The sequence below is a fragment of the Cervus canadensis genome, chromosome 13 (genome assembly GCF_019320065.1).
Source record: "Cervus canadensis isolate Bull #8, Minnesota chromosome 13, ASM1932006v1, whole genome shotgun sequence".
Lineage (NCBI taxonomy): Eukaryota > Metazoa > Chordata > Mammalia > Artiodactyla > Cervidae > Cervus > Cervus canadensis.
Window position 1 is genome coordinate 23,276,683 of NC_057398.1, and position 22,394 is coordinate 23,299,076.

General features: G+C 45.8%; 1 protein-coding gene across 1 annotated transcript in view; it reads left to right on the plus strand.

The window, feature by feature from the left end:
• TNR (tenascin R) overlaps nt 1-22,394 on the plus strand; it is a 462,914-nt gene that overhangs the window by 363,706 nt on the left and 76,814 nt on the right. Inside the window, exons 3-6 of the mRNA XM_043486081.1 lie at nt 8,227-8,757; nt 11,247-11,723; nt 18,134-18,397; nt 21,900-22,015. Of these exons, the coding sequence (XP_043342016.1) occupies nt 8,259-8,757; nt 11,247-11,723; nt 18,134-18,397; nt 21,900-22,015 (1,356 nt within the window). The 5' untranslated portion in view covers nt 8,227-8,258. The remainder of the gene's footprint in view (nt 1-8,226; nt 8,758-11,246; nt 11,724-18,133; nt 18,398-21,899; nt 22,016-22,394) is intronic.

The window sequence follows — 22,394 nt, forward strand, 5'->3', positions numbered from 1 at the left end:
AAAGGAAAGAAAAGCTACTTAAGAAAAACTTTAGCTAGGGCAAGAGTTGGCCAAGCCCCGGTGACCCAAGCTCTCCCCACATGCCACCCAGAGAAGAGGGCACACCCCAGTAACATGGTATCCCCTGGCCTGGAGGACCATCCAGGACCATGTCGCCTCTTACACATGACCCAGAAACACCTCTGGTGCTCCATGATAATTATACTGATAAGGAGGCTGGAGTGGAGGAAATAAATCAATGGCATCACACAGATTTCTTGGGTATGGAGCTATTGAATAGCTGCAATACTCGCTTGCACTCTCATTTGGAGAGTCGTTAGCTACCTGTCTTGTTCACAAGAGTCAGTGCATCTTCGAACCCCAAATGTATTATCTTGTTCCTCAGGCTGATGTTTTCTCCCGCTACCTGTAGAACTCTCTCTGCTCCTCTCTCCAGTCTGGCGCTCTGCTCTTTCGTCTTCCCCATCTTCTCTGCTTTCCCCCTCTTCCCCTCCCCCCGACTCCCACCACTTCATCCTCTGACTGACTGGTTTTGCTTCTATCCTGGAGTCTTCCAGCTGCAGTGGGATGACTCACCTGAGATATAGGAAGACAGTGAGGGAGCCCGTGGAGGGGCTCTGCTGGTCCCCTCCAGTCTCCTCAGTTGCTTGTGGTGACAGAGATTTGGCATCTAGCTTAGAGGTACAGTCACCACCTCACACCAAAGCCAGACCACGGGTGTCAGAGCAGGCTGGACCCCTCTAAATGAGACCAACACATGGATGGTGACATTCTTGGATACGCCACGGGATTAGACCAGGCCTCCCTCATAGGAAGTTAGTTGCAAAAATCTACCCAGCAGCATCGCTGAGGAGTGCCATGGAAAGAGACCACGTGCAGAACAGTCAACATTCCTTGTGCTCCAGAGGAGACGGAGATGGAGGTAGAGAAGGAAGCCAGAGAGGGAAGCTTTCAGGAACACAAGAAAGAAAAGCCACTTAGAAATAATTATTAAGTGAAATGAGTTTAGCAAAACTAAGGGCACATTTATTAAGTAGGAATTACATAAGCATAAATTTCATTCCCCTCCCGCCTCCAGCAGGCTTCAGATGAAATAAGAAAAAGCAAAGTGTCCCATGCCATCCATCCCACCCCCTCTCTCTGCCTGCCCTCAGAAAGCATTCTCAGTCAAATGCAAATAGAGACACAAGAGAAGCAGAGAGGTCCTCAGGATAGTTAACAATAGTTTGTGACTGAGCCGGCTGGGGACAAGCCAGAGAGAGCTCAGAGAAGTGAGTAAAGCCGGAGGGGGCCAGGGCAAGCCCTGGGTTTCTGTAAATGCCGGCTGGTGGGAACTGTCCTGGGAAAGGGTAAGTGTAAAAAATGTCTCCCGACCCCTCTAGGATCAAGGTTTACTGGCTTAGCTAGCACTGCTCTTGATTCTCTGAGACACTATGGAGGCTGGGCGCTTTTCAATAGAGAGCCAGCAGACAAGCTTTCCCTCCAGGGGGAGAAGCTAAAGCAATTTCTGGGGGTAGTAGCCTGGACTGGGTGGAGAAAACATTAAGCGAAAAGTCATCGCTGTCAGAAAGTCCTAAATCTGATCCTGGGAGAAGAGAGTGCTGATCTGTAAGAGCTCTCAGTCTTTTCATGAGAGTGCTATGTGGCCGCTAATTAAAGCTGCCTGAAAAAACAGCAGCTAAGAGTACAAACCGTGGTCAGCAAGATCTGGGTTCAGCCTTGGCTCCTGTGCTCATTAGCTGTGAAATCTTGGTCACATTCTTTGGCCTTTCCTGAAGCTCATTTTCCTCGTCTCCAATAATGGAACTTGAAAGAGGACTTACCACTATGCTGAAATCACCACAGAGCCCTGCTCTGCAACCCGTTTACAGCGGGTCTGATGATACATGCCCCCTTTGGATTGGTTGTGGCCTGAGCCATGGGCTCTGGGCTCAGTTGTGTCTGACTCTCTGCAACCCCATGTGTTGTGGCCTGCCAGGCTCCTCTGCCCATGGAATTTTCCAGGCAAGAATATTGGAGTATGTTGTTATTTTCTACTCCAGGGGATCTTCCCGACCCAGGGATCAAACCCTCATCTTTTGCATCTCCTGAATTGGCAGGGGGATTCTTTACCACTAGCACCACCTGGGAAGCCTGAGCCATACCTGTTGCTAAATAACTCCTAAATGTCACTCCTCTTAGCATATAGGGTTGTTATAAGGAATGAACGACATAATATAAGGAAAATGATTAATCTGGTGCCTGGTAAATGCTCAGTTCATTATCGGTTTGTATTATGGGTTGAAATGTGTCCCACAAATAAGATAATGTTGCAGTTCTGACCCTGGCACCTCAGAATGTGACCTTAGTTGGAAATAGGGTCATTGGGGATGTAATTAGTTAAGATGAGGTTATACTGGAGTGATGAGCCCTTAATCCAAGATGACTGATGTCCTTAAAAGAAGATGGCCCCATGACATCACAGAGATGCAGGCAGAGAGCAAAGTGAGGATGGAGGCAGAGACTGGAGTGATGTATCTGCTAGCTGAGGAATGCCAAGCAAGGCCCGCCATCACCAGAAGCTAGGAGAGAAGTATGAAATAGACTTTCCCCTGGAGCCTCGGAAGGGACTAACCCTGATGACATCTTCATTTTGGCCTTCCAGTCTCCAGAACTGTGAGAGAACAAAGCTCTGTGGCTTCAGGCTACCAAGTTTGTGGTGATTTGTTATGACAGCCCTAGGAAACGAATACAGTATTATCATGGGTAGACTTCTCAAAGGATACATAAGACCATGAATTCATAAAACATCAGGAAACAGAAGTCTTTAATGTTCATTTTAGTCCAATCTCTCATGTGATGCTTGAAAGCTCATCTTTAGCATTCTCACTGAGTAGTCTTGGGGCTTGTATTTGAACACCTCCAGTGACCAGGGACTCACTCCCTCTCCTGACAACCCAATAGCTCCAAGAATTAGAAAAATTGTTCTTTACATGGAGCCCAAATCTGTTTCCTTGTGGATTCTCCCATCTGGGGGAAATTACCTCCCTTGGACCTTTTGCTTTGTAAAAGCCCAATGCTAAAGCATTTAACAGCCCTTCAAATATTTGCATTCCTTAAATAAGTCATATTTGTGCACATGTCAGTTTCAGCAAATGCAATTTCTTTTGTCTATAATGAATTTCTGTCTTCCCTACCTAAAGGGTCAACTATTAAATTCCAGTTCCATATTATCATCTGATAGACCAACTTATGCTGTAGGGAAAAGTCATACCAACATCTGTGCTTCAAAGACCAAAGGTTTATTTCTCTCTTGTGCACTGAACATCCACTGTACCCAGCCAGGACACCCTATATCATAGTCATTCAGACTGAGAAAGCAGTCGCATCTTGAACATTGCCAGTCACCATCAATGCAAAGAAGAAAGCTCTAGAGGGTAGTACTCAGTCACTTAGCCACGTCCGACTCTTTGCAATCACCCCATGGACTGTAGCCAACCAGCCTCCTCTGTTCATGTGATTTCCCAGGCAAGAATACTGGTGTGGGTTGTCATTTCCTTCTCCAGGGGATCTTCACGACCCAGGAATTGAACCCAAGTCTCTTGCGTCTCCTGCACTGACAGGTGGATTCTTTACCACTGAGCCACCTGGGAAGCCACCAGTCCGCGATTCATGACCCCCTGCCAGCAACTTAGCAGCAGCAGCAGCCAAAGAAGTGATCCCCAGGAGTTTCTCTCACAACCATTGGCCAGTACTAGTGACATGGCCTCACCTTACCAACAGGGGGCGGGAAAATACAGTCCTGGAAGGTGTAGTCCTACCACGTGTCTGGAAAGGCAGGCCAGAAATACTTGGCAACTGTCACTGCCTGTTACCCACCACCCTCTGCTCAACTTCCCCTTGCACCCCAGGCAAAGTTGCTGTGTCACCTCCAGCCTTCTCAGGGGCATTTTATGTCTTTGTTGGTCATGATAATGATCACAGTGCCCTGGCATTATATTTTCTTGTCTTTCCATCTCTTTCGTGAGGCCAACTGTTTCTCAAACATAGGGACTAGGTCATCAGAAACACTTGGTATGCGGAGGCATTTGAGAACAATGACCATATATATCCCCACAGTAAGAGCCCAGGCCCTTACGATGGTTCACAAGGCCTTCTCCGATCTGGCCCCCACTCCTTCTCTGACCTCACCCCCACAGCCGCTCCCTCATTCACTGGCCTCCCATTTCGCTGTCACTCAAACTCACCAGGCCAGCGCCTGCATCAGAGCCCTCCTCCTTGAGGTTCCCCGTGCCTGGAATGCTCTCCCTCAGCTGTCTGCTAAGCTCATTACTCACTTCCTTCAGGTCTCTGCTGAGCGGTCACCTCCTGGGACCAGTCTTCCCTGGCCAGGCTCCATAAGATGTCCATGTGACTCTACTGCCCTGGTACCTCCTCTGTTCCCTTCTCTTTTCCTTTCCTCCACTGCAGTTACCACTTGCTGATACAGCACACACAAATGAATGTTACATCATCATGTATTAAAATATCATATAATATGCACTATATCATATATTATATATGATACACAATGTAATTGTGGGTATTGATGTGTTGTTTGTCCTCCCCCCCTGCCACTCCTTCCCCCTACACACACACTTAAATATAACTTCTGCAAATAAAGAACCAGTGCAATAGTAGGTACTCAATAAATATCTGTCAAAGGAATGAATGATAAAAGAACAATATCTCCAGAGCTATCACTTCCCTGGACAAGAATGCTAAACTCCTCCCTCTCCTATGGCAGGATTTTGAGTACCTTCAGCATCCTCACCACCCAGAAGTCATCAATAGTGAATGCAGGACAGAGCAAAATAGCCCCCTGCTCGGCCTAGTCTGGGCTTCCCAGGAGGCTAAGTGGTAAAGAATTTACCTGTCAAGCAGGAGATGCAAGTTCGATCCCTGGGTTGGGAAGATCCCCTGGAGAAGGAAATGGCAACCCACTCCAGTATTCTTACCTGGAAAATCCCATGGGCAAAGAAGCCTGGTGGGCTACAGTCCATAGAGTGGCAAAAGAGTCAGACACAACTCAGTGACTAAACAACAACAGCCTGGTCTATCTGTGCTTAGTCACTGAGTCATTTCAGACGCTTTGCAACCCTCTGGACTGTAGCCTGCTGGGCTCCTCTGTCCTTGGGATTTTTCAGGCAAGAACACCGGAGTAGGTTGCCATTTTCCTCCTCCAAAGGATCTTCCCGACCCAGGAATAGAATCCAGTTCTCATGTCTCCTGTGTCTCCTGCACTGCAAGCGAATTCTTTACGCATGTAGGTATCAAGGAACTCCCATAGTCTGTATTGCAATTAATGAGGCCTGACTCTGTATATCAACTATACTTCAATAAATAAGTAAATAAATATATACACAAGTAAATAAATAAATAAATAGAGCCTGAGTCTAAATAAGGTTTTGAAAGTAACAAAAAATCACACTGTTGATTAATTCACAGTCAGTTTGGTTATTGACGAAAGTCTTGGGTTTTTCACAGTGAAAGCTCTACTTTTCTCTCCACATATAATTTTGTAGTTATTGCTTTAGACTTAGGTGTGGCACCTAACATTTTTCCCTTTTAATTTTCCTGTCACCGATCTTCCTTTTCATTTCTTTCACTTACTTATGGAGTGTCTGCTCTGTGCAAAAAGCTATGTTAAGTGCTATGGATGTTACATGACAATCTTACAATTCTTAGGGAAAAAAGCTGTTCAGCAATATCAACATGGATCAGACAGCCCAACTCCAGTTTAGCAAATGAGGTAGCAAAGACTCTTAGCCTTAAGTGTAAATGACTTTTATCAGAAGCTTTCAATGATATAAGGGCAGATGCCACTCCAAGGATGCAATGCCTAGAGCATCTGGAAATGAGAAGCCTAGTAATGCCTCAGAAAGAAGGGCTTGAAAAGAGATTTGAGTTATGAGGGCAGTTTGGTTCAGACATGTCACTCCATCTATCCTTAAGGTTAGCTCACCTCATCTGATGTAGCCAGGGGATAGCCACATCTCCCATCATTCCAAGAACCTCACACTTCTTTGAACCAGGTCATGGTAAGGTTGAACTTTTCACTGTCAAATGATGGAGGGGATTTCTCACATGTTCCAGTGATTTCAAGGGAGTCCTTGGATAGAGGAAGAACCAGGCAGTCTGGCTCTAGAGTCTGGAATCGTAATAGCTCTACTCTGCTCTGCTTCCTCTTCATATTGGAAATGAAGATTTTAGTCTAACATGTAACATAGAAAATGTAATATTAGAAATGGTTTTCATAATAGTCACTAATACAGATTACTCTTAAAGCAATCCTCAGAAATTGTCCAGTTGAACCAAAATTGAAGAGAATAGTGAATAACTTGAGGATAATGCAAAGATATCAAATGAGTTGGAGAATGATTCAGCCTTTTGTTCACCGGGCATTTACTCACTAATTCACCTGTTTATCCATCCTTCCATGTATCCACCCACTTATTCATTCAACAACCATGACATTAAGCACTTTTGCTGTCCTACACACATATTAAATACTGTGGATAAAATGTGTGTTGTGTGCTCATTCAGTCATGTGACCCCATGGACTGCAGCCTGCCAGGCTTCTCTGTCCATGGGATTCTCCAGGCAAGAGTACTGGAGTGGGTTGCCATTTCCTTCTCCAGGGGATCTTCCTGACCCAGGGATCAAACCACATCTCCTATGTCTCCTGCACTGGCAGATGGATTGTTTATCCACTGAGCCACCTGGGAAGCCTGTGGATAAGATGTAATCTGACCTAAATTGACTAAGCAGTTTGGGTCCAGTGTGGGGAGATAGGAGGTGGGGCTGGCAGGGGCAGAAGCAAAGGAAATTCATGGTCTAATATGGCAAATGCTCTCAGAGAGGGTTTATAAGGAGTCAGGGATGACCTTAGCCAGTGCTCGGGATGTTCCTTAGCCTCCTGAGGGAACAGGAATAAAAAGGTGAGAGCAGAATGCTTCGTGGAGGAAGAAACACTGGCTCTAGTCCTAGCAAAACTTTCTAATCTCAATATTCCCAGAACTAACACAATTTCCATCAGAGACTAGAGAAAACTGAACGTTCTTTTCAGGAAAAGCACTGGAGCATAGCCATTAAGAACACAGGTTTTGGAGTCTGATCTGCATTCAAATCTTAAGCTTTCTAGGCAGAATTCACTCCATTACAAGATGGGGACAATCATAACATTCAACCATAAGGTTGTTCTGAGGGTCAAGTAAGATCCCATGTGAGGTGCCCAGCACAGTCTGTACGCAGTACACCTTCAGTTGATGTTAGCTGTCATCCATTGCCTTCTTCCCAAACTCATATATATATTTTCACTCTGCTCCTTTGTCCTTAATCTTCTTAACTCTAACATTACCTTTAGAACTAAAGTCTGTAAGCCTCTTTTCTCTGTTACACAGGGAGTACAAAAGAAATATAATTTCTGTAAAACTGATTTGCATCGTAGTAAATTTATCATGTTTCCTGGTTCTTGGTGACTAGGTAACCAGCAGAGGAGCTAATTCATTATTTTAGAAATTCAAACAGGACCTCGGAAGAAAGGCACCCTGCAGTCACAAAGCACTGGGACTGTACTAATGAGAAGATTAAAAGAAAGTTCAGCTTACACAGTTCCAGATAATCACAAATGTACCCAAGGATTATTAACAACCACAATTACCTGGAACTATATTATCTGCCTGCTTGGTTATTCTGAAGTCAACTTGTATTTGAATAGATGAGCTTAGAGGAGTTAATAAGTTATTTTGAAGTGGCTGTCTGGGCCCCATCCTAATACACATCAGGGGAAATTTGAGGGTATGCCTAAGGCTTCATAGTACCCAGCATCCTAATTCTCACCCAGAAGTGAAATGAAGCTCTGAGTTCTCCTGTCCACAGAGCCCCTGTCCCGAGTCCTTGCAGATCCTCTTTGTTGGAACCACCTGCCCAATGAGGGGCCAGAATCATGTGTTCTAGATAAACCTTTGGAAAATCAAAATGTCTTTCTGCAGAAGCAATGTCCATTCTCAGGGATTTCTCTAGAGGACAAAAAGCTCTGTGCTTTCATGACCCTGGTAGTCACTTCCCAAACATCCCCTTAAAAATCTTCACTGCCATCCTTTAGTTTTGTAGGACTGTGCACTGCAGTATGCCCAGGTGCAGGTCTCAGAGGCCTTCTGGTTCATCCCCTGGTTTCTCTTGCATATCCCATGCTTTCTGCTGCAGGCTAGTCTTGAACCCGGAACTCTACTGAGAGGATGGGGGCAGACGGGGAGACAGTGGTCTTGAAGAACGTGCTCATTGGCGTCAACCTGATCCTTCTGGGCTCCTTGCTCAAGCCCTCGGAGTGTCAGCTGGAGGTCACCATGGAAAGGGTCCAGAGACCAGCAGTGGAGGAGGAAGGAGGTGCTGCCAGCTACAATGCATCCAGCAAGGAACAGCCGGTAGTCTTCAACCACGTGTACAACATCAACGTGCCCCTGGACAGCCTCTGCTCCTCGGGGCTGGAGGCCTCGGCCGAGCACGAGGTGAGCCCCGAAGACGAGGTGCTGACGGAGTACACGGGCCAGACCTCGGACCACGAGAGCCAGGTCACCTTCACGCACAGGATCAACCTCCCCAAGAAGGCCTGCCCGTGTGCCAGCTCGGCCCAGGTGCTACAGGAGCTGCTGAGCCGAATTGAGATGCTGGAGAGGGAGGTGTCAGTTCTGCGGGACCAATGCACCAGCAACTGCTGCCCGGAGAGTGCGGCCACAGGTAGAGTTCTGGAGCTTAGAGCCAGTCTCTGGAGGGGAGGGAGGGTGCTGAGCAGACAGGGAGCGGGAATCTGGGTGATCACACCAGTGCCTGAGAAATCTGGCACCTCTTCACACAGAGGGGAGAAAAAAAAGTGCCCTCGTCTGTAGCTCTCTGTTAATACACCTCTACCTAAGATCTAAGTGTGGTCCTTTCCCAGGGGATTCGGCATAGGGACTCTCTACAGTGCTTAGCCAGTCTGAAATACATTAACCTAATTTGGGGGGGATGAGTCAGGGAACGGTACATCGGTTCAGCACAGCAACTGCTGTGGCGAGCAGGGAATTTGATGTCTGTCTTCATTCATCTTTGGTTTTCACAGGCTGTTGAATTGATATCTATCCATGTTAACCGGAGGGACTAGAGAATGCAGGCGCTCTGTTCACTCCATCTCAGCCTTTCTCCCGTCTGAGAAAATTACAGTCATTAAAACCTCAGAGGACCTGGCCCCATCTTCTCCAGCAAGCTGGAAGTTTCAGCCCCTGCCCCCTCCACCAAAACACGTGGCTGTGCATACATCTGCGCCCATACCCACCCACAGAGCTTATTCCAAGCCTCTCCCCAACCAAAGGCTGAGTATCCGGAACTTGGATATCTAGCCTCACCTACATCCTAACTACTAACACTTAGGAATGACTCTTTTGACCTCTCTGAGAGAAGTCAGCTCATCTTCAGGGCCAGACTTCCTAACTACATGTCCTAGCTCTGCTACTTACTAGCCTGTGACTTAAGCAAGTTGCTTAACCCATGTGTTCCTTTCCGCCTCAACAGACTAGAGTGACGAGGAGTTATTAAATATAAAAACCTCCACTCAGATGAAAGCCCAGCCTCTAGTAGGCACTTCATATTCAGTAGCAATTATCAGCAGATCCCCAGTGAGCAGAAAGTGTGTCCCCTTTTGTGCCCAGCTTCTCTCACCCAAAACAGTACCTTCTACCCATTCAATTCAGTCTGTAATGAGAAAAGGACGGTGTCTTACCATCTTGGGTTCAAGCTTTTACCTCTCTAGGGTCTAATATCTCAAGCCTTGCCCAAGGATGAAAGAGGTGTCAGGAATGGCATTTTAATAGGGAGAAAAGGCCCATATGTTCAGAGAGATGTCCAACACATTCATTCTGAAACACCTAGACTGGGGGTAGTCTTTGAGAAGAGAAATATTTCTTGGGTTTTCTCACCTCTTTCTCCTTATAACCAAAACTATAAATAATCTGAAACTGAGAGGACAAAGTCCAGGTGTTCAGACTCTCCTTCCTCAGTGAGTTCACCTTTTCAGTGGAGTTGGGGAATATAGGAAGACACAGGTGTCCATGGACATGGGTCTTCAGTGCCTGGGAAGCTGGTGGCTTCTGTAAGTGGGCTGTTTTTTTAAACCAGCTTCCCACCAGTTTCCCTGGGAAGATGTGGAAAGATCTATAAGGAAGATCTATGTTAACCAATGTCAGTATAGTACCCTTTTGGGTCATTGGGGGAGGGAGTGCATGAAGTGGCAAAATTAAACAAGGACATAGCTTGCTTGACTTCCTATCCCCAAGGCCAAGCGCTGAGAAGGATGCCAAGCAGGTACTGCTATGGTGTTCATTTAATAAGTTTGTTTGATTCTTGCTGGACAGATAAATTAACCACTCTAGTTATTACATGGTAAGGGCTAGGGCAGGAGATACACATAGAATCCTAAAAAGATCACAGCAAACAATCACCAAATGAGACAAGTTCTGGCAAGCCTGTGAAGTGACCCTGGAGCTGAACTGTGAAGGATGAGCAGTTAGTTAGATGCTGGGAAGGAGAGGAATAGGATGCATCTGCAGCACATGTGACCTTGACCTGCCTCACAGGCCTGCTACTCAGCCTCCATCCCCTTGGTCCCCTTCCGTCCCCTTCGATCTTCAGCACCAGCACCTGGGTGTGTTGCCAGGTGCCCCCAGGCTCTGAGAACCTCCTTGATCTGCCCCAGGTAGAGAACGGACGAGCATGAGAATTGACACCCTCCAGGGACAGCCCTCCATCCCAGTTGAGGTGTGGCTTGCCCTGTGGCCAGAAGATCCCCTGCAGGACTGAGCCCAAGTCACGCTCCCTGGGACTTTGCTTGATAATATGTCTGGCTTGGGCTCCTCCCTCCCTGTCTCCTCTTCTCCATGACCAGTTTTTTTCCTGGGAGCACCTCCCAATTAGTCACTAGGGAACCCAAGCCAAGACACATTTCAGGTGAGCTCCTAAAGGACAAGGGACCCAATCTCACTCATCCTCACCCTCAACACTATGCCAGACACCCACAACCCACATTAGATGAAAAGATTCATGAAGCTGATGACGTGCCAAGCTAGCTTGAGCTTCCCTCTCAGCAACACAAATCTGGTCAGTGAGCCAGTGGAGGTCTCAGCCTGCCCCCTTCCCATACCCCACTGCCAGGAGGTTCCACAGCTGCCCTTTGACCTTCTCCTTGGCCATTCCAGGACAACTGGACTATATCCCTCACTGCAGTGGCCACGGCAATTTCAGCCTCGAGTCCTGTGGCTGCATCTGCGATCAAGGCTGGTTTGGCAAGAACTGCTCGGAGCCCTACTGCCCTCTGGGCTGCTCCAGTCGGGGCGTGTGTGTGGACGGCCAGTGCGTCTGTGACAGCGAGTACAGCGGGGACGACTGCTCGGAGCTCCGGTGCCCGACCGACTGCAGCTCCCGCGGGCTGTGCGTGGACGGGGAGTGCGTCTGCGAAGAGGCCTACACGGGCGAGGACTGCAGCGAGCTGAGGTGCCCCGGGGACTGTTCGGGGAAGGGGACCTGTGCCAACGGTACCTGCCTGTGCCAGGAGGGCTACGTCGGTGAGGACTGCGGCCAGCGGCGGTGTCCGAACGCCTGCAGCGGCCGAGGACACTGCCAGGAGGGGTTGTGCCTCTGTGAAGAGGGCTACCAGGGCCCTGACTGCTCGGCAGGTAGGGAGGAGGGCTCCGCGGGGCCGTCGGCAAGGGCGGTCCAGCCAGCTAGCCGGAGGCGGGAAGAGAGATGGGAGGGAAGATGAATTTAGGCCAAAGAATTGCCCAATGGGTCGTGCTCCTCTGCTTTCCGAGAGAGGTGATGCCTTGAGTAAATCGCAATTGACAACACGGGTTTAAGGGGAGAAGAGTGGAAACCAGAAAATGTCAAGTTTGGGATGAAAGTTGAATACTAAGGCTGGAACAAAGTCAATGGTAATAATGGAGACAGCATTTCACTGTTCTTGAGATGGAAGAAAGCAGAGAGTCAGGCCAGGGGACCACCTTAGGCAAGGGACCCTCTCTAACTCAACGGACTTCCCAGAGCTCCACTCCCTCCGAAATATTCCCCTTTCCCATTGCCATATTCTGAGGACACTCCTTTCACAATGCTAGGGAATGAGATGGGGCATAGTCTTTGATAATCAGACTCACTGGGCACTCTGGTTATTTTTGGAGCTTCCATATGGCAAAGTGTTATTAATTTATGAAATGATCTAGAATCCACATGGATGAAAGTATTTATAGGCAAGGAATTACATGTAAACAGGAATAAATTACTAAAGACCTCCATTAAGCAAGAACTCACAGTCTAATTAAAACGCTATGACTCAGTTTGTTCCAGAGGACATATAACAAGCTGGAATCAACCCTACATGTGTCTACATCATGAAAACCAAGACAAGGGTGATATCCCGAAAGGAAGCCCCAAGTCCATCAGTGAGAACATACCAATATCTCATTGGAGATCATTTTCTTTTGCCTAAAATCAGATTATTTTCATTATCTCACTGTGACTGCTCGTCATCTTCTAAATCAGCGACTGTCACTGATTAATTTGTATTTTAAACAATACAGATTGAGTGATTGATCTTCATCCTTCTCATTCATAGTACAATCTGTAACAGTCAGCTCAGAGGGCTCATTGGGAAGATTTAAAATAAAAAATAACAAGAAATAAACATTATTAAATCTTCTGATGAGTTGATTCTAGGAATTTTTCTGATCAGATTTCTGACCTCAGTTTAAGGGGGAGATTCTGGGAGGCCAGGTCTTTTATTCTTGAGCATCAGCAGTGATTCCCACCTACGTACCAAAGCAGTCCGACAAGTCTCCTGCACCTGCAACTTAAATTTCTTTTGAAAGATGAATGCAACAAGGTAACTAAAAAAACAACAATTCACTGCTTAGGGAAAAAATGTTTTCATGTTCCTCCATTTTTTTCCATAGTCAAGTTTCATGTAGCCTCCTACTTTTGTTTACTGAATATCTTTCTGAAAATATAGTTATTATACCATTGTTCAGAAGGAAAATTCAAGCAGAAATTGAGCTGCATCATTTACAAACCCAAGGTCACTAAGTAATTGCTGGAAAGGGGAAGTTGAAGCATGATCCCAGTTCTCACTCCCAGGACAAGGCTCCATGAGGCCCCATCAGAGGATGCTAAGGGTTCTTTTGGGCCCTTCTCTATGTGTGGCTACTGTATAGTTCACATTCTTCTTAATAAAATTGATCTCCGTTGGGTTGTACATACCTGTCATGTTCTTCCTGACCCTCCTTTTCCACAGGGATGGGTTCATTTGCAAATAGAACCTTAATCTGATCCAGGGGTACAAACTGAACTGGAGGTGGCCCTTCTGGTCACGTGGGGAAGACTCAGCAGCCGCTACCGTAACTACAACTAGGCTGAACTCAGTCCATGAGCTACATGTTACCTCCAACACATTACCTCTGTGCTATTTGATTTAGAAAGACTTTTGGACAGTCAGATAAATTACTTTATAGGTTCCCAAAGCACGTGAGGAGGGACAGTTGCATAATTTCCATCTGTTTCTATAGCAACCATGGAGCCACCACTCATTGCTGGAGGTGCTGTTCTCAATGCTTGTCTTTTAAACCAAATGCCATGGGTCTCTTCCAGAGAAGTATCTAGGTCATTATCTAAAGTGCTACTTCGCCTGCTCTCGGCGAGAAGGCTCCAGGAGAGGGGCTGTTTACCCGCTGTTTGACATTTTTGGCCACATGCACACACTCCAGCATTGCTATTCGTCTCACCAACAGCAGGAAGGAGAGGAGAGAGGAGAGTGGGGAAGGTGAAACCGAGGAGAGCCACAACACACTCCCTGACTTTCCTTTCTCACTGGCAAGGGCATGGAGAATGGGGGCCCGTTGTGTGGACTTCATTCTGAGGTCCCTTAGGCTGCTAGAGCTTGAATGCAATTGAACAGAGTTGACAAGACCGCTCTATTTGACTCCCAGCCTTGATCTTTCTCACAGTGGACCATGAGACCAGATCTCAACCTTTCCACCTCTATTCTCTGGCCAGGTAAAGACAATAGAACAACAACAACAAAAAAGAATATGAACACTTAAACCAGGCCTTAGAAAGAAGCTACTCAGGGCTTCTCATTTTGCAAACTGAAGAGCAGCAGCCCTGGGAGACAGGAATATTTTTCCAGAGCCAGACAGCTAATTAATGGCAGAGCAAGAATAAGAACCCTGGTTTCCTACCAACTTCTAGCACTCTTTAATCCTCCCTAGGATGCTAAGTAGAGTGGAATTGGAAAATAAAAATGGTAAAAGCCACATGCATAAAGAAGTAGTCTTTTGATATGAAAGCTGAGCTCTGTCAGGTGATAAAAAATTACTAAGTGTTGGAGACAGGATAGGGGTGCTTGTTCAACCATTTGTCCACATGTCTCCCTGGTGAAGGAGGTTAGTGTGGGAGGTGGCCAGTGAACTGGTCACAAGTCCCTGTGAAGAAGCAGGGTGAAAGAACCACCAGAGTTGAGGCTTGAAACAATACAGAAAGCCGTTCCTTGGACTTTGGTCAGACGTGCAGAGATTCATCACCATCAACCTCTGTGTTGGCCTGCACTGCAGCCAGTCCGAACTTTGGCACCTGACCTCACTCGCTCCTCTGTGCAAGACACTTCATGGAACTAATTCCAACTGCTCTCACAGCATATGTGCAAATTGATGCCAGATCTAAAAAGTAAACAGCATGGCATCTTACCAGATAAGCAACTCCAGTTCCTCAAGCTACAGTTAATTCTTTTTAACTGCCTGCTCATCCACAAGTTTCCAAGTTGGAGCCCCAAAGAAAGCAAGACTAAGAATACTTTGTGTGGTTTCCCTGGTGGTCCAGTGGTTAAGAATCTGCCTGCCAATGCAGGGGATACAGGTGCGATCCCTGCTCTGGGAAGATTCCATGTGCCATGGGGCAGAGCCTGTACTCTGCAACAGGGGAAGCCCCCACAATGAGAAGCCTGCACACTGCAACAAAGAGTAGACCCCATTCACAGCAACTAGAGAAAGCCTTCATGCAGCAAAGAAGACCCAATGCAGCCAAAAATAAATAAATAGAAAACTTTCTTCAGCCCCACTTAATTCCTTGAATCAAGGCATACAGCTCTTTTATAGTTTGCTTTCTAGTTCAATATCATTTCATTTTATAAGAATTATTGACACCCAGTTTATACAGCTTCTGCTAAATTATAGGGTGAGTGGTGATGGTCTCTTCTGCTGAGCTACTGCTGTCAAGAATGCTTCTTCCACCATGGACATTATTGCTTCTTTCGCATCAGATGTGAAGGTTGTTTTTTCCCACCACCCAGGCTCAGGTCTCAAGATAAAAAATTTGCCAAGCTAAGTTGTCAAGATGAGAAAATCCTTCTGCAGTCTTTTTAACTTTAAAATCCCCAAATGTGCTGCTTGGATCATTCTCTATTGTCGTGATTAGCTTTATTTTCCGGAGAAAGCAACAAAAAATGAATTCACCAACTTGTTCTCAATGCTCTAAGAATTGTTGGTGACTTGAAATTTGGAATGGCCATTTCTGTCACCGTGACAGGAGGAGTCCCACACTGGAAACTTGGAATTAATGTGTTGAATCACAAAAGGCAGGCACTAGAGAATCCTTAAAAGAAGTTTCTGACCACTAGGATAAGCACCAGCCTAGAATTTCCATCCTAAAAGACAGTCTGAATTATTTACTGATGTAATTTATTTTTGAGGCTCTGTACAAATGAAAGAAAGCATCTGGCACAATCCATAACCCATCCTACAAACTGTAGGGGGAAGAACATCCAAGGTGGAAGAGTGTAGACCAAGTATAGAAGACCTCGGCTTGATGATCAGTTCAGCAACGACCCAACTCCCTTACTTTTGGCAGGTCCTTTCGCCTGGGTCTGTCTATCCATTTGTAAAGTTGGGATAATTATACCTTCCCAATCTACCTCAGAGTGCTGCTATTAAATAATTTTTTAAAAAAAATTCTAGTTAGATGGTGTTTTATAGACCAAGATGCTATGCAAATGTAAGTTGTATTGCATACTGGCTTAGAGTTTCTAGAATCATTGCACCTGGGTTCAAATCCTAGCTTCTGTGTTCACTGATTGTGTAACCAAGTTTTCTTCTCTGTAAAACAGGGGTAAAAATAATACTGATCCCATAGTGTTGGTGAGAGGATGAGATGAGAAAATCCATGTCAGAATGTTTAGCCTAGTGCTTGGTGCATAATAAATAATTAATATAATCATGCAAAATACTGATAGGTTCTATATATCAACTGTTCCTTCCTTGGTCCAAGAGTCATTCGGTATGTATTATACAGGCTAACCCAAAGATCTTAGTGGAATTCAAAGCTCTAATATCATGTTAGAGTTAGAAATGACATAGGCTTACAAGTTATTTGAAACTTTAATTATTTAAATTTCATTTACATTCATCTAGCTATAATAAATTGTTAAAAATAAAGTTAATTTTTTTTGTCTTGGTCAACATATAACTTCTTAAATCACAAGAAGTTCTGCTATTTATACTGTTTCATATCATGAATAGTTCAGGGCAAAAGCAATCAAAGCAAATGGCCAGCACTGCAAATATATGTTCCTAATTCCCATCATATGAGTCTTCATTTCTGCCTCTGATGAGGATTTGAGGTAGAGCACCATAGAGAGAGCAGGCACTTCTCACTCACGTGGCCCCGTGACTAGCAGTCCTCAGTCCTCTGCTCAAGTAAGGGGGGAAAGAGAGAGAATTCTCAGAAATTCAACACCAGTGACAACACTTAAGCTAATCGAAGCCTCCAACTACACATAAATTTATAAGTTAATTATGACTATTTAAATACTGGCATGATCTTTGAGTTCACCTACAGGCAGGTCCAATTACAGGCACCCTGGTATTAACTTCCTAATTGGTCTTAAAGTTTCAATTATTTAATACCCCCACTACCACTGAATCTTCACTTCCCAAGGGAATCATACATGAAAGACTATCGCAATGAGGTTTCATTTTTGGTGAGTCTTTGAATAGTCTTTGAGAAGTAGAACAGGAATGCTACTTTGTCATCATCCCCTATATCAAGGTTAATAAAAATTTGTGTAACACAAGTTACATTTCCAGAGTAATCTGATAACAATAATTTATTAAACTCCAAAAATATTAGCCAACGTATGCTGTTAAATATCTAACAACTAGCTCTTTGAGGGAAAAAATAACAAGCTCTACTTTGTAGCATTTGCCAGCTCCCATGGTATAAATACTCCCTTCATGGCCAGTTTCAGACTACCAGCGTGAAGTCACTAAAGGTTGAGTTGGAAATAGCTGCCCACTAGAACACAATCAAATAGTACTGGGTTGGCCAAAAAATTCATTTGGGTTTTCCACCCATTTTATGGAAAACCCGAACAAACTTTTTGGCCAAAGCAATATTTCTTCCCCAGTGGCTCAGTAGTAAAGAACCTGCCTGTAATGCAGGAGACATGGGTTCGATCCCTGGGTTAGGAAAATCTCCTGGAGGAGGAAACAGCAACCTGCTCCAGTATTGTTGCCTGGGAAGTCCCATGGGCAGAGGAGCCTGGTTGGCTACAGTCCATGGGATCGCAAAGTCTGACACAACTTAGCAACTGAGCGGGCATGCACTGTTTCTACCAAAGAGATACAACACAGGGAAATTGCCTTAAGGGCACAGATAATAGTAAAATGTAGTGAAGTCATCTGCCAGTGATGAGTTTGGAGTATTTATTACTTTTGTTCTTAAGATAATTATCTAATTCTAAGTTTAGACAATTTAATATTTCACAATGACTATTTTAAAATGTCTCGCAAAATTTGACAACTAACTTTTCCAAGCCAGTAGGAGCAGGCTCCAGCCCACTGCTAACTCAGGGCCCTATAGAGATGAGAGTACCGAGCATAGAAAAGACAAGAACCTGCCTGCCGAGGGACTTCCCTATCACTCCAAGTCAGTGAGCTGAGAACATACAAACAGGGCGTGTGGGGTGAGAGGTGAGGAAGGAAGTTGAGTCCAGCATGGGGAAGGCAGACCTCTGAGCTCATGCTATCTGTGTATTGCCTCCTGGTAGTTGCCCCTCCAGAGGACTTGCGAGTGGCTGGTATCAGCGACAGGTCCATTGAGCTGGAATGGGACGGGCCGATGGCAGTGACGGAATATGTGATCTCTTACCAGCCGACGGCCCTGGGGGGCCTCCAGCTCCAGCAGCGGGTGCCTGGAGATTGGAGTGGCGTCACCATCTCAGAGCTGGAGCCAGGTCTCACCTACAACATCAGCGTCTACGCTGTCATTAGCAACATCCTCAGCCTTCCCATCACTGCCAAGGTGGCCACCCGTACGTACCATTTCCCCCTCCTGCTTCATTTTTCTTTTCTCCTACATGAGATCATGGGCATTCATGATGGTAGTGTCTTTTCTTAATTCTTCAGGGATGCCTGAAGTTATCATTGCTCTCAAGGGGAAGGGCTTCCGATGTGACCCACTTAGGAAAGGGCATATCTTTAAAAAGACACTTCCAAAAGAGCAGAGTTTCCACATCCCAGACAGCCCCTATCTATTATAGAGCCGAAAGGACAAAAAGTGCTTTAATTGTTGAGTTTTGACTTGTTATAAGCTTGAGTCTGATTAGAAGTCAAGGAAAGTATGAGACTTACACAGACTTTGAATCTAGTTAGAGATTCAAAACCAGCAGACATGAAATAGGACATATAATAAGCAAGTGCTAAATGGTATATCACAGATGGCAAGTGTATAACACACTGAGAAAAAATCTTATTTAAAACCACAACTGAAAACACCCACTTCTCCTTAGAGAGAGGTGGCATTATTTCTTCATAATCTTTTGTTTAGTAAAATACCCTAATGGTCCATTTCAATTATAAACATTGAATCTCTAAAGCATCATTTAGGAAGATTCAATGGGCAAAAAAGAGATAGAGAGCATGCTAAACCCTTTTCTATGAGAAATGGAAGTTTCTCTTTTTTATTTATAACAGAGAAACTGCTATAGGTATGTATCTATATTTTGTATGCTTATTTAAGAACAGAAACATTTTAAAAGATTGCATACCAACTATTAACATTAATTACATCAAAGAGCAGAATAAGAAAGAGATGGGAAGGGGCTGTTATTTAGTTTTCTTTATATACCATGGAATTCTTCAATTGTCTTTCCAACCCCACTTCCTCAGCTCTCAAATGCCAGCTGGGGATCCTACAGTTCATTTCAACTCAATATCTATCCACCAGGAGTTAGCATCAGATCTGACAAGCTAAAAACCTCAGTCTCTCAGAACTGCTTCCACATCAGTTTTCAGTCACAAGTCCCAGGTTGTCACGGGTCTTCTGAATAGCCAGCTCTACATTTAAGGGGTTCCCACAACCCGTCCTTAATTTTGGTGATTCCTTAGAACTCACGGAGCTCAAGAAAGCGCTTTGCTCTCTATAACCAATTTCTTAGAAAGGATGCAAGTCAAGAACAACCAGATGGAAGATACACATAGGGCAAAGTATGGTGTGTAGGGCTTCTGTGTTCTCTCTGCACAGTAACTGTCAGTAACTCCATGTGTTCACCAACCCAGAAGCTCTCGGAACCCCATTGTTAGGGCCTTTATGGAGGTTTCATTATGCAGGCATGATTGGTAAAACCCCTAGCGATTGGTGATTAACTCAAGTCAGCCCCTTTCCCCTCATTGGAGGTTGCGGGCAGGAGTTCCAACCCTCTCTCTAAATCACTCCTGGGTTTTTCTTCAAACCAGCCATCTAGGAGGCCCGGGCTACCAGTTATCTCATAATCATAAAAAAGATACTCTTTGCCCTCTGGGGATTCCTAGGGTTTTAGGAGCTGTTGTATCAGGACAAAGACCAAATACTTACTTTTTTTATTACATCACACAGAGATTTTTAGTAGTGGCAGGAAACCAAAACAAGATGTGACCGTGAAACATCAGCCCCTGGGTTGGTAAATGAGACTTATCACCAAATATGGGATGAGCGATCCAAGCCCATTTGGTGTAGGTCTCAAATGACAAGATGGTATTTGGGTAACAAATGCCAAAAAAGTTCAGAATAAGAAGAGGTTGAAGTAGGAAGGTGGTGCTGATGGTTAAGAGCCCGCCTATCAGTGCAGGAGACATAAGAGATGGGGGCTGGATCCCTGGGTCAGGAAGATCCCCTGGAGGAGCGCATGGCAACCCACTCCAGTATTCTTGCCTGGGAAACTCCATGGGCAGAGAATCCTGGAGGGCTACTGTCCATAGAGTCGAAAAGAGACATGACTGAAGCAACAGAACGCACATGCACAAAGTGGAAAGAGTTGGCTTAGACGGCTTCATGGAGGCCAAGGTCTTGAGTTGTGCTGCAAGCATAGGACAGGCAGAGGGGAAAGGATTTAAGAAGTCATTCTGTCCCCTTGCTTCTCAGGTGACAAAGATCCTGTTAGAATATTGGACTCCCCACTCTGAATGCTGACTTTTTTTTAATATGCCTATAATTATCTCTGTTTATATCTGACCTTTTTTTTTTTTTTCTTCAATTCCTCTGGTGCCTGAGAACCAGTTTAAAATATCTGCAGTGATCGCGTAGAGAGGCAGGTCACCATCTGCTGCTTTCCCCACCTTGCTCCGGGATGAGTCATCACAGCGAGGGCCTGGCCCGACTCCCAGGCGTCTCTGCTCTGATCCACGTGCACCACGCACCGTGGCGAGGTTTCCATCTCCCGTGGCGTTTATTCTGCCAATTCAGGGTATCCCCTCGGGCAAGCTCCCAGGTGACAAGGACAGAATCATGTAAACTCACCTGACACACCTTCAAGTGGGTTGAGGAGCCGCCCTGCCTTTCACCAAGAAGCCTGAGGAAGCTTCCAAACAGGAAGGATGAGAATCTGTCAGTCTTCCAATGGGAAGGTCCCAGGAGAGGCGCAGCTAAAATGGGATCAGGCTCCCTGGAGAACTGAGAAAAGTCGTGCTGTCGTATTTCAGGGCTGGTAATTGGAACCCCATTAGGACCAGCCTACTTCCACCTGTGTGTGCATGTGTGTGTTTGGGGGCGGGAGGGGTGGGAGGGTGTGGGGAGTGGAAAGCCAGGGAATTAGGAGAGGAACTAAAAACAAGATTGAGGTGAAGTTGAGTGAGGGAGGGAAGAGAGAACCAAGCAACAGCTGGAGAAAGAAAAGCAGGAACTCGTGGAGTGAAAGCAGAAACCCCAGTATCTGTTACTGTCCCTTATTTACACCCTTGCTTGGCTTGGGTACACATTTTGCTACACAAAATGGAAATTTCAGGCCATCCTAGAGTGGTGCTTTGAGCTAAACAAGATATTCTTAGTGCACATCATGTGATGGAGAAAAGTGTTCAAGTCTCTATTCTTAAGTTGGCTTGCTCCACGCCTTTCGCTGATTCTCTCTGTGCCCCCTTCTCCCGGGTATAGGAAGGAACAGTGGCATTAACCTTCACACCGCCTCTCAGAAACCCTTAAAGCCTCCGAAGATGGTGTTTGGCTTCTCTGAAGAAGGCATTATGTTAAATGCCAAGACTCAACACCTTAGTAAGGAAAGGGAAGTGTGCCTTTTGGATTTTAACACCAACCTCTTATGGAATAGAAAGCATAAAAAGTGTTTATTAGGTGTTTGTTGGGTTCACTCCTCTGTTGGCTCACACTGAGCACCAACACCAGCGTGGCCTGGGCCCACCCCTTGCCTGGAACCCAGGGCGTCAGTAATGAGGTTGGGATAGCCCATCACACGCTGCGGCACCCATGGCATGGGGGGAGCCCAGGTAACGCTCTCTGCCCCTGCCAGGGCTAGCCATGACACCGTCACCCACATTGCTGTGTTCCAGATCTCTCCACGCCGCAAGGGCTCCGATTCAAGACGATCACAGAGACCACTGTGGAGGTGCAGTGGGAGCCCTTTTCATTCTCCTTCGACGGGTGGGAGATCAGCTTCATTCCAAAGGTAACGCCCACCTGTCAGAAAGCCAAACAGCCTGATGGGGCATACCCACACCCTCGACTTAGGATTGGGGCAGCAAAAAAGCCACCCCCCACACACAATCTCTGTCTCTCTCTCCAAGCCATTAAGGGCACAAAAGGGCACTTGGCAGGCTACAGAACATTTCTTTCACAAAGGTGTGGTAATGACTGGCAGGCTACAGAACATTTCTTTCACAAAGATGTGGTAATGACTGATTAACAAGAATGGCCCCAAGCCTGGTACCCAGGCCTTGGGTGACAGGAGAATGGGGGAGCAGCCAGACCCAGCTCTCTGCTCAAAAAACTTTAGGTTTTAGCAAGCTGCGGCTTCAGTGAGTCTGAAAACCTAAACCTTCAAAAAG